Source organism: Psammomys obesus, unplaced genomic scaffold (assembly GCF_907164565.1).
Source record: "Psammomys obesus unplaced genomic scaffold, mPsaObe1.curated_primary_1811, whole genome shotgun sequence".
In the NCBI taxonomy this organism is placed as follows: domain Eukaryota; kingdom Metazoa; phylum Chordata; class Mammalia; order Rodentia; family Muridae; genus Psammomys; species Psammomys obesus.
The window spans coordinates 14,090,557-14,104,710 of record NW_026596162.1 but is presented as its reverse complement, the minus strand read 5'-3'; the positions used below and the strand labels follow the sequence as shown (position 1 = coordinate 14,104,710).

Below are 14,154 nucleotides of genomic sequence, written 5' to 3'. Positions count from 1 at the left end.
CTGTAACAGCCTTCCTGATAACATCTGCAGATACATAGGCTTCTATTGTCCTCTCACCAGAGCCCCCAGTGACGTGCAAAACACACCTGTGCACTAGTCAGAGCATGCTCAAGATTATCCTTCCAGGCCTACCCAGCAGCTTTCCCCTCTTTGGGCCGTGACTTTATTAATGGAAGAATGTGACTAAGTTTCTTTCCAGATCACATGGATAGTTTCTGATGAACCTTTTGTTGTCTTACTGGTTTTAATGGAACATAGTCTAAGTCAGGGACCATAACTAACTCCTTCCTGCCTATTTGGTCTTTCTTTATCAAAGTCAAATAGAGAGGAAATTTCTCAAATTTCCTATCACTCTTGAAACTAGCTGATCTCCATCTTCAAGAACACGTTGAATATGTTGTTTGATATTTTTCACAGCTCTTCTGCCTTCCCCCTCAAAGTCTTTTATGTCCCTCTCATTAAGAACGGCCCTTGTATTAGTAACTAATAAGGTTGCTATTCTTGGGGTCTACTCAGGCTGTTGGTTTTTCATTCCTTCCTTCCTACTCTCCAGTGTTCTAGAGTTCAGATGACCACACAGGAATGAAGCTGGCTAAATGCAGCAACCTCAGCTTACATGGAGGGATGCTCTTGCAGTCCTAGCTTTACAGAAGAATGTTTGAATGCCTGCCCACTGTCTAATGTCAGCGTTTCTGTCTTAGTTATTAAAGTACACTTTTTAGTGAATGCATCTGAGTGTTCCTTTTGCTTATGCGACAGAGTGGCCTAGGGAGTGGAGACCAGTTCTGTCCTGTTTGGAGGCCAAGCCTCAGGCTTTGCCTTGGAGCCAGCCCAAGCCCCAGCCCTCCCTTGAGCCCCATGTGCTGCAGCCAAGCACAGTCTGGAAGCTGAACTGCCACGTTCACACACACTCCTTTACGTTCCTCAAACAGTTGTTATTAATTTAGAAGAGCCTGAGGTTTAAACATCAACCAACACTTTCCACTGAAATCACTTAGGTATACATTTTTTTTCTAAAAACTTGTTTTGCTGAAATTAGTAATTATCTGTAAAGTATACCAGCCCACCCCAGCTTGGGGCCTGGATGTGTTCTTTGTTGGTGGCTACATTCAGAGACCCTGGCAGCCTTGGTATCCCATGCTAGCAGGAGCTCTCCAAGAGGGAGCATTCTTTTAAGGGGTTGTGGTACATCTTTGTCCCCACAGAACCTTATCTGATGGACCCAGATGCTTTAATCTAGCCGGTCTCTTCAGCCCCGGTAGGCTCTAAGGTCCCAGGCCTACCCCATGGTGACAGTGGCTCTTTGGCTGGGCCGGGGGTAGTTGTACTTCACCGTCCTTGCTTGACTTAGGTATCACCCCTAGAAAGCATCTCTTCTTCTGCAACTGAGAGGATACATGGAAGGACATTTCAAAGATCAGCCTTGAGACCTTAAAACCTCGTGGTGATGTCAATCTCAAGTCTGTTGTTTGGCCTCTAGCCCTATAGTATGTTTGCACAAAGCAGGCAAAAAGTGCTCATCAGTTATATTTGTCTTCTATTTAGACACCTGGAAAACAAACTTTGTTGTCATGATGACATAAACCAGTATGTCAGTTATGATATGCTAGAGCCTCCTAGATCCTGCTGTGGACAAGCATGAAGGCATGCCATACTACCTGAGGAAGCCGTACCTACTCCTGTGACATTCGCCCCATTCCTGTTTTCTATAGACAGAACACTGCAACCAGGAATGGTACGGGTCTCACCATGAAGGTGACTCTCACCAGACCATATGCTTTCCCCAACACAATGGGAGCCTGGTACCTCCAACTATATAGTTTGGGTGCCTGGGTGGGGTCTGGCCCATGACAAGGATTCAAGGGCCAGAAGCTTATGTGGGTGAGTTAGCACCAGCCAGTAGCACATAAAACACTTCCATCTCAAACTCCAAAATGTTTCTCCTGGATCTGACTGTAATTATTTTTTTTTTCACATACAGGAGAAGTACCCAGATAGCTTGTACCTCTCAGAGGGCACCTGTTCCCACTGCATGGAGATCCACAGTGCCAGACAGCCAGGGTAAGTCTGTGTAGCACAACAGCCCTAGAACCAGGACTGTTCAGAGGAGAGGCTGGGAGGACTAAAGAGTATCCAATGGAGAAACAGGTGGTATCACAGCAGACACCCACCAACCGTGTGCAGGTAGACTGCTGTGTAACCCTGAAGGAAGAGCAAAGGTAGGAAGCAGGGCTGGGGTCAGCAAGAGACACTTTGCCTCGGGGTCCTTGGGGTGTACAAGGAAGAGGGGTGTGTGTGTGTGTGTGTGTGTGTGTGTGTGTGTGTGTGTGTGTGTGAATGTGAATCTGCTGGTACGACAGACGTCACAAGAACCACAGAGAAGCCAAAATTTAAAAAACAGGTACCCCCCCCCCCTTTACACTAGGCTCCTAAGAGCACCCTCCCACAGCCACTGTCACACTCCTGCTTTTCATCTTGTCTTCGTATTCGCACATATGCCTGTATGTGCTTCAGGACACATGTTCAGCAGCCTAAGCACACTTAGTCTGCCTTCTACCAGGGTCTTCCTTACACGGGCTGCTGGCTACGGAGTTGTAGTTCATTTATTCTCATGCCTCATCCTCCAGTGAGGAGTTCTGTCTATATTCCTCAGGTCCTGAGGGTTTGAGCTTTTCAATCCTGTTTCTCCTGCCATATGGCACATGGCTGCTCTTAGGATAAATGTCCAACCGTGAAGACAGTGTGTGTGCCGCTTCCTATCCATTCCAGATCATTTTCACCGTATATTGCCCAACATTATCACAGGACATCCTGTTGCTTGTCCCATTACTTATCCCATTGATGTTTGCCATAGTGTGTGTACAAGTTTCCAAACTGTCCTATGGAACTGATCACTGCCTTCCTTCTCTCTGGAGAATTGGCCTTAGAAGGTGAGCCTGGCCACCAGAGACCATGTGACGTGCTCAGAGGCTAATCTTTTCAAATCGCAGAAACACCAAACCTCACCTCTTTTTCAGGTTTGAACTGGTGATTGTTTGGAGGATACAAATAGATGATGAAGGGAAAGTTTTCCCAAAGCTGGACCTTCTCACCAAAGTCCCAGAGCGAGGTAGGACTCCAGGTGTATGGACAGCCTTTCCAGAGACTTCTCAGTGTGCCCAACAAAGGCATCTGAATCTTATCTGGGTTTACACTTTAAGAATCAAAAGTTGAAAATGTCATAAAATGTACTTTGTAAATCAGTAACCACCCAAATAGCACACAAGAAGGGACTACTCTCCTGAGGCCTTTGCAGGCTGTGTGGAGGAAGGCATTTTCTCTGCCTTAGGTTACAGGTGACAATGGCCCTTGGTCTTCTCCGCCCTGTCTCTAGTGCTTCCCACTATGTGGCTGTCGGATAGACAGACACTGACGTTTCTTACCAGGCTTCTTTTCTTCACAGCCATGGAGCTGGACAAGAACAGGGTCATAGAAACTGCTCCTCTGAGTTTCCGAAGCCTGCTGGGAGTACTTGGAATTGAAGCTGCTCTAGACAGCCTTATAAGATTGTTCAGTGCGGAAAACAACTAGCTCCCCTCTGGCAGCACACAGGAATATGATGCTGGCCTGAGGAACATGTGACTTCTGCCGCATGTGAACATTTCTCTTTTCCAGTCAGAAACTATATCCTTCTGACCATGCATTTGTGGGTCCATTACATGTGAACTCCCATGGCATGAAAATAAAGCTTTTCAGATATGTTAAAAGCAACGTGTGTAGTGCTTTGTTACAAGTAAGTGTATGGTTGTCCATTCCCAAATGATTGTCAAAGAGCTGTGCTAAGCCTTCAACCTCACATCAGGTTGGCCCAAGAAAACATGAGCCACAGTAAAACCCAAAGCTAAACATCTGGTCTGCAGAGCAGACTCTCCCAACAAGTCCTGACACTCCACTTGGTCTACTAAAGGACTGTTTGACAGCAGTGACTGCACTGTTTCCTTTACTTGGGAACCTCGCTGAAGACACATGCACAGTCTGAGGGTGGTATGTGACTATAATCCCAGCACACAGTGCAATCCAAACTTAAAGCCAGGTTTGGGCACACAGTGCACCCCGTCTCAAAAAACAAAGGCTAGAGTGTACCTTCATGGTAGAACAATCGTTTGCTGTGTGCAAGGCCCTGAGTCCAACCCCCACTACCACATAAGAACTAGCCAGGCTGAGGCTGTACCATGTCAGACACGGAACTAACATTTGTTGAGTGTTTCAGTTACCTGCTGTGCTGCCAAGATGAGGGGTTGGTATGGGCATCCTAAACTAAGCAGAGCATCAGGACTATGGTTGGATGAGAGCCCTGCTCATACTGACAGGGTGTGCCACCTGTTTTTACCCCAGGAGATGCTGCTTGTTTTTATCAGCCCATCTATCCAGCCATAATAATAATTGCTAAATAATAATTCTCTGAGACCCAGCCATACCTGACATCAGTTCTGTGGCATCAGACACACACACCCCTCTAGTCCACCTCCAAATCAGTCAACCTTGAGTCAAAACAAAACCAAAAACAGGCCGCTTTCCCGTTTCACATCCCCAGTTATTAGAACATGACCTACACCAGTCAAAAGAAAGTCAGGATCCAAATGCACAAGTGTTTTTACCTGAGTGTTCAACAGTCAGAATATTAGGGCAGAATTTAACAAATTCTATAGGAGGTCACTTGATTCAAACAAGTATAATTCTCAAAGTTTATCACAAAATTTCCCACAAAAGTTTACAATCAGCAAAATATTTTCTTCATTTTTCATGTAGCATATTTCATACAGTTCCATGGTTTTTACTATGTTACAATAAGCCTTCATTAGTCTCTCAAAAGAATGATATAAATAATCAGTCTGTACAGCCAAAAATGAAGCCAAAACTCCCAATGATTTTATAGCAGCCAGGCACACTTTTGGTGACCCCAATAGAATCCTCAGTGCCAGCTAGAAGCCTTCTATAGCCCTGCTGAAAACAGCAAAGCCCTAGACCCACATACCCAATATGCCTCAGAGCTAACCCAGGGGTGAGTATGTGGCTTAGGAGGAAGGGAAACCTTGATCCCCAACCACCCAAGACACTAGAGTGCTAGGAAAACTCTGGGCTGTCAGGCACACCCACCCAGCCAACCACAGCAGCTGAGTTACAGCTCTGCCTCCAGCCTCTACAGCAGCAATTTCAGGTAAGAAAGAACGCCTCAGCTCCCCCTAGAGTTAAATCATTCGGAAGAATTTAAAAAAAAAAAAAGCAATGCTCATGCAAGTGGTGTCCATCCCGACCTGAGTCTTGTGTCCCCTTGCTGCTGCTCCTATTACAAAGCCAGGGGCTTCAGCACCTCCACAGGGACATGAGTCTAAAGCACTCAGACCTGATGTCCACACTAACCCCTGACTGCTCTGCAGCAGGGGACCGCCCAAAGCCTGCGTTGATGTTTGACCTGCATTGAACAAGTGACCGGTTAATAGCTAGGGAAGTTCCAGTAGTATCCATGTTTTCATGAAAATCCAAACCGTAATATACTCATGACAATTCAAGTTTTCTATGTCAAGAGTCTGGTGGTAAGAGATCCAAACCTTGGGTCTTAATAATAAGGCTTTTCGCATTAGAGAACTGGACGTGAGCTCTGCTTGGAAGAACTACCCAGGATGTTTTCCTGGGGCTTAACGGACACTTCCACCCTAAGAAAACAGATGGCTTGCTGGGACACAGCACTCACGTCCTACATTCCTGGTCCTAGAAGATTCTAGTGCTCCTTAATTCCTTGTCTCTGAGAGGCAGTCTAACCTCAGCAGGGGTTAAAAGCAAAAACATTCACAGCCAAGTCACCCAACACAACCGCAAATAGCTCTGTCATTCAGTTTTCACATTCAAGTTTCAAAGACACTGCAGGGGGGAAAAGTTAGACCTTATGGAGAACCAATGTGCAATCTTCGTGTTCCTTGAACCGAGTCGGCCTCACAGCGTCGTCTTTGGCATGCACAGTCTTTGAGTAATAGTTGACTATCTTGCTGTCTAGTTTATACTGGTGAGGGATGCTCTCATAGGGCTTGAGGTCGAGGTCCAATACAGACACAGAGAAGGCCAGCCGGGATCTTGATGAAGGGATAACAGGCCTCTGGTCAGAGCTGCAAGTAACAAAAGAATTTGAGATTGCACAGACCCTCAGCCCTCCCCTCCCAGGCCAGCTCTCAGAGCACATTCTATGTCTGTGTGCGTCCACTGTGTATGCCAGCTTCACACACTGGCACAGGCTAAGTGATTGCTGTGCCACAGGCCAGCACACTGTCCAGGAAGAGGGTTCGAAGAATAGAAGGTGGAAAAGCCATTATGTAGAATGCGTGAGTGACAGTCCCATGCTGCCGTGGTATTAGCAAATGCTGGAGAAGTCACTTTATCATGAGCCAAGTATTACAAAACCCAAGAAAAAGTAAAAAGTACGTCGGCTGTACAGCAGCCAGATGGCCGGCTGTTGAAACAGACTCTCTTTATACGCTTTCCCATGGCTGCTGAGAACCCCTTCATGCTTTCCACATCTGGAGGGCAAGCTGCCTTTGTGTTAATCCTTAGATCACATCTTCAATACTTTTTGTTTCTTGGGGCTTTTGTGGATTTTATACATATCATAAAGTCATGTGCTTCTAACAATAGGAACAATTACTTGAAAACCTTTTCAGAATAAAACTTCAAACCTGCCTGATACTGAGATTGTGGCGTATTCAACCGTGTTCTGAAAACATACGAAGTAGCATTCACACTACTGCCTGAACAGCATCGCAGGCTGATCCCGGGCTGGCCTATGAGAACTGTTAAGGGAGGTCTGCTTCCTACGTGCTCACTACTCTTGTGGCTCTAGAAATCATTAAAAATCAGACAAAACACTAGTTTCAAAAAGCCCTTAGTTGGAAAAGCAAACACTGACATACATGGGCCTGTTGTAAAGTACACTAAAGCCTTAATTCTTGTTTGTTGTTCCAGAATCCTGTTTATAAGGGAAAAACTGAATTAGACTGGACCACAGGTCTGACAGGTAACCACAAGCTCCAGAACAGCCAAATGCACAGGCCAGTGTACACCAACCACTTAACACCAAGAAGCCTGTCTCCTTCAGACTATACTGCTAGGACCCAGCAAAAGCTGGGGCACAGTTATCCCTACTGCCATGGCCACACACACAACCCTGTGGTAGCTCTGAATAGTGGTAGTGGGATAACTGGGCTGGGGAGCTGCTGCCCTCACCATAAAAGCTTTCGGGGCACAAGCCAGCTTCAAGGGAGGCCAGGGGATAGATACGCAGCAAGCCTGAGCTGTCTGTGTTGTTTGCAATAGACCCTGCCCGACTTAGGAACAAATTTCCTGGCAGTTCCAAACTCTTCAAAAGCCTGCAGCAACAAGAAGGATGACTTAACAACCTCTCAACTATGACAGAAATAAATGGCAGCCACAGAGGCTTGTGGGCTATACATGAATCTCAAGGGATATAAAGTCAGGCTTAAGTTCGTCTTAAGATGAACCCAACCCTAATTTGTCTCTGGTGGTTTTGGGTGTTTCTTCCCAAGCTAGGTACAATTCCTGTGAGCACAACACTACCTTCCTCAAAGAAGACTGAGCTCCTGATGCCTGTGTGCATTTTCCAAGGAAAAACTGGAGGTGAAGGACTTCCTTTCTCCTCTTACCAACTATCCTCTACAGCTCCTTCCACAGGCAGAAAGTACAGCAGTAGAGACACCTTGGAGAGTCCTGTTGCCTCCCCCTACCTCCTTTGCTCTTGCTTGAAGGTAGATGTGGACCACCAACTTTGAGCCTCCTGATACATGGGGCTACTATCTGGCCCTGAGACCTGACCCTCGCAGGCAAGGCCCATTCTTCCTTTTTAGAATCCTCTGCAAAAACAAGTCAGAATTTACCAGTCTCTCATCACTCTTCAAATTGGTCGCTAATTTGCAGCTTCCACAAAACAGGCTTGAGGAAGCGCACGCAAGGCCAAACGGCAAAGCTTTTCTAACACAAAGTTCTAAACACTTCACATTTGAAAAATAAATTAAGCTTGAAACACTTAAAAATAAAAATGATGTGTTATCTAACTTTCCTACCTGCATCCCTGACCAGGCAGGGTAGGTGGTGATGGTAAATAGCACCCATGGGGCGACTTTCAACTAGCACAGTCCATTGAAGGGCCCCTCACAGCCAAACTCTGGGTCTGTCTTGGAAGGTAACAGGAGTTTACAACTGAACAGTCAACTGCCCCCACCAGACGCACCTTCCTCAGCATGCTATGCCACAAAGTAGACAGTGCTGTGCCTGCTAGAGAACCTCAAAACATCAGAAACAAAAACAAACCAACCCATCAGAAAGATGGGTGGTCACCCTAACCGAGGAACAGGTCAGATGTGGAGGGTCCTAGAGTCTGCAGCGGGCCCGGCGCCCCTGAGAGCAACATAGAGGTGCTACCTACGAAACGGTCAGGCTCAGCCTGAACTACTAAAAGCTAAGGGAGGGGACCACAACTAGCCAAACTATTCAGAAAAGAAACAAAAATAACAAATATGCTGTTTGGAGGTTTAAAAATGAGTGAGTTTGTGATAGTACATCCTGCAACCTGTTAAAGGCTCAGTGCTCCAATTTGGATGTAGCCTGGGCTTCCTCTGAAAGGAATTTGCCACATCCACACTGCTTCTAAGTTACTAGACTATTTTCTTATAACAGTAATGAACATCCCAATTTAATAGAAATAGTAACATATACAAGAATAATCATTTTTAAATGAAAGCCTGTTGTTGTCCAGAAATGCCTTTAATTAAGTCACAGGTTTCTAGAGAATAAGAGTTAATAAATAAGCTCCCCATTCCTTAAAATAAATAAATAAATAAATAAATAAATAAATAAATAAATAAATAAATAAATAAATAAATAAAGCCCTATGAGAACAAATATACCAAAGAAACAGCAGCCCTGTCAGGCAGGGTTTCTAAATAAGGGAGCCTACTTGCCATCCCTGTGCCGTAAAACCATTAGATCAAGATAGGTGTTATACAATGGTGCCTCACCTTGTGCCCTGTAAAGGGGACAGTGCGATCATAATGGAACAGTCCTTGGCGGTCATGGCTACTCGGTACTGCTGCACCTGTGGAGACAAAGGGCAGCTCCAAGTTACACAGCGTTCCCACCCAACAGAGCAACTATCTGCTGCAACAGAACCTGAGGGTAAGGACAGGAGAGTGCCTGACATATGGTGGGAACCGTTCCCTGTGACAACACATGCGCCAGTCTCCACCACATCCTTTCACCCTCCATCGCGAGCGCATGGACCCCAACTGGATCCATGTTACTTGCCTCAGCAAGTTAACCACAGTCTGTGTTTGGGGAGTGGGGAGAGCAGAAAGTGCTCAGCTTCTCGGTATGTTGACCATACGGAGTACTCAGCAGTTACCACTTTGTACCTTCTAAGATACACGCAGGATGTTTGGGAAGAGCGATTATAGCGATCGTGAGCACATTCTAGGGCTGCGTGTGTATCAGCTGCACCCTCAGCGGGCACTGAGGTATCCTGATGTATAAAGAGAAAACTGAAGACACAGATGCCATGCTCTGAACCAAGCTCTTCCACAGTGCGAGACAGGCGAATGCAGCTCTGCATCATGCACCTGTACAATGCCTGCCACAAATCCAGGACCAGTACTACACGTGTGAGACAAGCAGAGGGAGAGACCAAAGACAGCCCCCACAATGCTCACCTCTACAGCACACAATTTGGGGCAGGTTTTTTTTTTTTAAATCCCTTTTGTTCTTTGGACTTTGGTATGCCTTCTTTTATTATTTTAGATTAAACAGCTCCTACTTTTGTAAGAACTGACTAGTTACACAAAAGGCAGCTGTGGTGGTGTACACCTACAATCCCAGCATTTGGAGGTGGAGTCAGAAGAATCAGGAGTCAAATCACCCTCTGCAACAACAGTGAATTTGAGGCCAGACTAGACTACACATCTAGTCTTTTATGTGTACAGGGGTTTTGTACATGTTGTGCAGTGCCTGAGGAAGCCAGAAGAGGGCATCAGATCCCCTGGGAATGAAATTACAAATGGCTGTGAGACGCCATGTGGGTGCTGGGGATCAAACCAAGGTCCTCTGGAAGAGTAACCAGTGCTCTTTAACTACTGAGCCATCTCTCCAGCCCTGACATATAAATATTAAATATTTATATTTGGGGGAGCGGGGAACCTTAGACACAAAACTAAGGAGTGAGACTTTCGCTTGGAGTTCCAGTGAGTTATTGAGCCAATTCAGTGGCAACAGCCAACTAGAAGAACTGGACAAAATAGCAAAATTTCTGCTTGAAGGCATTGCTAATAAGACAGGGACAAGAGGCATTTGGGTCTGTTTTCCAAAGGAAGGTCAACCTTCAATACTGGCAGGGCAAGAACCACACGAACCGCCCTCTCAGTGTGCAGACTGCACCACTGAGATTAACCCTGAGCCTGACTGGCAGACCCTACTGGGAGCTGCAACTCTACTTCAAAAGGATCAGCTCCAAAGCCAGGGCAAAATCACACCAGCCTGCCAGTCCTCTTGGCAGAGACAAACCTAAAATTCTTTCTGGAGAAAGACAATACTAGGCAGCAATTGATTTCTAAAATAATTGTACAAACACAATTTCTGACACACAAGTAAAAAGATGCAGGCACAAGACAGGATGACATGACTAAAAGCCAACAACAAAAACACAGAAGGGGCATGAGAACCTATAGTTCACCCTCACTTCTGCTGAGAAATGCAAACTGCTCTAAAAAATAAAGACCGCTTTGTTTTGTAAAAAGGGCTAAAACTGAAAAACAACCCACAGTAGTGGACACGGATGCACAGGGACTCCAGCTGCTGAGGTACCAGCCCCACATGCTGCTCCACCCAAAGAACTGGAAACCATAAAAATCAGCCATCTGAAATCTTTAGAAAAACAACATTAAGCGCTCATCAGATTAACTGAAGAGATGTGACTCTGCGTGGAGGGGAATTGCAAGGGCAGCAAACTGACCCGCCGGCCTCTCAGGAGGCTAGCAGGCAGTGGCTGGGCTGAAAAGTATCCTCCCTTGTGTTCCACTGCAACGGTAATCCCCACATTTTGTTCTCTAAGGAGTATAGCACTAATTACTCACAAAGTTATAGAATAAGAAAGGTACCAGGTCGGGGCCCAGATCAAATAAGAGGAGAAATGGGAGCGGAAAAGAAAAGGCTACGGAGAATTGCTAAACTGGAAGACCAATAGAAAATACCCAGCATATAGCCGGGAACAGGGCAGAGGGTTAACAAGACAGAACTCCCCTAACATGTGACTACCCTAGAAGAGACAAAAACAAACCTGTCAGAGTTAGGGCCAAAGTCTTTTTGTAAATAGAAAACATCAAGCCCTACAAATTCCAAAGTGTCACCAGAAAATACAATCACATGCCATTAAACAAAGCTAAGATGCACTGCCAAGCAGACCTGCACTAAAGGATAAAATGTTCGGGGGTGTGGTGGCTCACACCTGTAATCCCAGCACAAGGGAGGGCCGAGGCAAGAGAACCACGAGTTTCAAGTCTGAGGCTAGCCTGGACAACATGAGGACCTGTCTCAAATTTTATGTCTAAGCGACAGAGATAGTGTCAGGATGGATTTTTTCTTTTGCAGCGTGTCTGTGTGAATGTGTGTACACATGCGTGCAAGTACTCGCAGAGGCCGAAAGAAGGCAGTGGATCCACAGGAGCTGGGATTCCAGGTGAGGCTCCATCTGCCCTGACTGAAGTAGATGCTGGGAACTGAAACTACTTGAAACTTTCTCCAAGGGAAAGCAAGGGCTCTCCAAAACGACCCACCTCTTTAGCCCCTCTCTTTACCAATATTTTGTCAATGCATCTCTCTAGCACCCAGAATAACTTTTTAAAAATTGATTATAGGATCTGGAAAGACATCTCACTGGGTAACAACACTTGCTACTCTTGCAAAGGATCCAGGTTTGGTTCTCAGTGCCACTTCAGGCAGTTTACAACCATCTGTAACTCCAGTTCCAGGGTGTCCAACACCCTCTGGCCTCTATGGGCTCCACATACACACAGATGGAGTATGTACTCATGAAATAAACTAATATTTTAAAGACCATTTTATGCCTGTTTATTCACGGACAAAAAATTAAAAAAGACAAGACATGGGACAAACATGAAGCACAAGAATCTAGATGCGTTCTCTGACAGAAAGTGGAAATTTGAAGGTGACAAGCTTATCTAAAGATCAAAGCCACTTGAAATGATAAATGACAGTTAAAAAGTATTTACTTTTTTTAAAGAAATACTTATTTGTTTGTTTCTTTATTATGTATGCCATGTTCTGTCTGCAGACCAGAAGAGAGCACCAGATTTCATTATAGATGGTTGGGAGCCACCATGTGGCTGCTGGGAATTAAACTTTGGGCCTCTGGAAGAGCAGCCAGTGCTTTTAACCTCTGAGCCATCTCTCCGGCCCCCAAGTATTTACTTCTAATGCTCAGACACCTAAAAATAGAGCCTCACACAGTGAAGTAGGAAATCCTAACCCCGTCCATTCATGGACCACTGCCAAGCACTGAAAAACAATGCACGGCAAAGGCCCCACTCAAATGTTGCTGGAGAACATCACCTCACAGGAGAACATGCACAGCATGACTCCATACGTGAAGTCCAAAGGCGCTACAAAGGGACAGTCAGAACAGGGTTTAGCCAGACGCCAGCAACAGAGACTGCAAACAAGATCTTAGCCAAGGCTGAGAATCAATCCCAGCAAATTGGGCTATACATTTTTCAATACTCTCCAGTGTGTGCTATTTTTTCATAATCCAAACAGGTAATGAACTAAAAGCTCAAAAACATAAAATATTTAAATACCAGTAGCACCTGGTCTTTGCAAATATATGGCACTGGAATCTACCAAATATAAACTCATTTATAACCATCTCACAGAGGTGCTTGTGTTCAGGAGATGAAAGGAAAACAACGGCAACATCAACATTTGTCTCCACTTAAAAAACTGAACCAATTACATTTAATTCTATTTAATTGAAATAGCATTTTCCCTTCTTTTCCTCCCTCAAACCTCAAGGCACCCTCTTCTTATGTTGATACCTCATTTTTCTTAGATTACTGTTACATGTATATGTATGTATGATGTATGTGTATATATGGACAAATATATATAAATACAGCCTGCAGAGTCCATTTTTGTTGTTGTTGTTTGTGTATATGATTTGGGGGCTCACCACTCTGCGCTGGACAACCAATAAAGGGGCTAATTCTCCTCTGTCTAGGAGGGGACATGGCAAACATCCCCCCCCCCTTCAGCGTGCTTGTTGATACTGCCATTGCTGAGCACTGTTCTGAAGCAGCCATTTCTAGGACTGTTGCACAGGAGACTCCCTCACACTCTGGCTCTTTAGGTCTTTCTGCCAGGGTCAGTGAGGTCACAGACCTAGCGGAAAATTCGCTATTGCCACTTGTATTTGAACATAATCCCTTACTACATTCTAAATCCTACCCTCACACCCTCTGCTAAGTGTAGCCACCCCCTCCTCAAACAAGCCACTCTTTACAGCAAATGGAGATCACCTTAGAAAACCACAACTAGATATAATACACAGAGCAACAACTCTTGGAGAGCCCAGCCCCAGTGGATACATCTGTACAGCATAGCTTCTGCACCTCTGGTTTGACATCACTTTTTGTAACTTTTAACAGTAACAAACTCAAATCACCACCTAGGAACAATGGCATGGGCACAGTGAAGAGGCTGTGTGAAGAGGCTGCAGGAAGATGGAGGACGTCCCCTAAAATCACACCCTGCTGACAATGACTTTAACACCTGTTACCTTAAAGATGGCAAGAAAATGACAAATTCAACCCCCTCTTCATGCCACTTACCCACTTCACACACACACACCCCCCAAAAAAAGACTAGGTAGGATTCTAAGTGTATGGTGCACACTTGTAATCCCAGCTATCCTGGAGACAGAAGCAGATTCCAAGCCTGAAGCTAGCCTGGGTAACACAGAAGATGTTACCATTTGGACCAAGGAATTTCACTCCTAGGCATGCACCACAGGAGGAGGAGGAGGAGGAGGAGGAGGAGGAGGAGGAGGAGGAG

The 14,154-nt window shown here is 45.4% G+C and overlaps 2 protein-coding genes across 3 annotated transcripts in view; one reads left to right on the top strand and one right to left on the bottom strand.

Annotated features, from left to right (window-relative positions):
• Cenpp (centromere protein P) overlaps positions 1 to 3,744 on the top strand; it is a 200,579-nt gene extending 196,835 nt beyond the window's left edge. Inside the window, exons 6-8 of one of the 2 annotated variants that reach the window (XM_055595209.1) lie at positions 1,982 to 2,061; positions 3,018 to 3,109; positions 3,443 to 3,744. In XM_055595209.1, coding sequence (XP_055451184.1) covers positions 1,982 to 2,061; positions 3,018 to 3,109; positions 3,443 to 3,570 — 300 coding nt within the window. In that variant the 3' untranslated portion in view covers positions 3,571 to 3,744. The remainder of the gene's footprint in view (positions 1 to 1,981; positions 2,062 to 3,017; positions 3,110 to 3,442) is intronic. The other variant, XM_055595210.1, reaches the window with a different exon arrangement.
• A 952-nt stretch (positions 3,745 to 4,696) lies between these two features.
• The window catches only part of Ippk (inositol-pentakisphosphate 2-kinase), a 40,313-nt gene continuing 30,855 nt past the window's right edge, over positions 4,697 to 14,154 (bottom strand). The window contains exons 12-13 of the mRNA XM_055595258.1: positions 9,060 to 9,136; positions 4,697 to 6,140 (exon numbers count right to left, since the gene is read on the bottom strand). Coding sequence (XP_055451233.1) covers positions 5,915 to 6,140; positions 9,060 to 9,136 — 303 coding nt within the window. The 3' untranslated portion in view covers positions 4,697 to 5,914. The remainder of the gene's footprint in view (positions 6,141 to 9,059; positions 9,137 to 14,154) is intronic.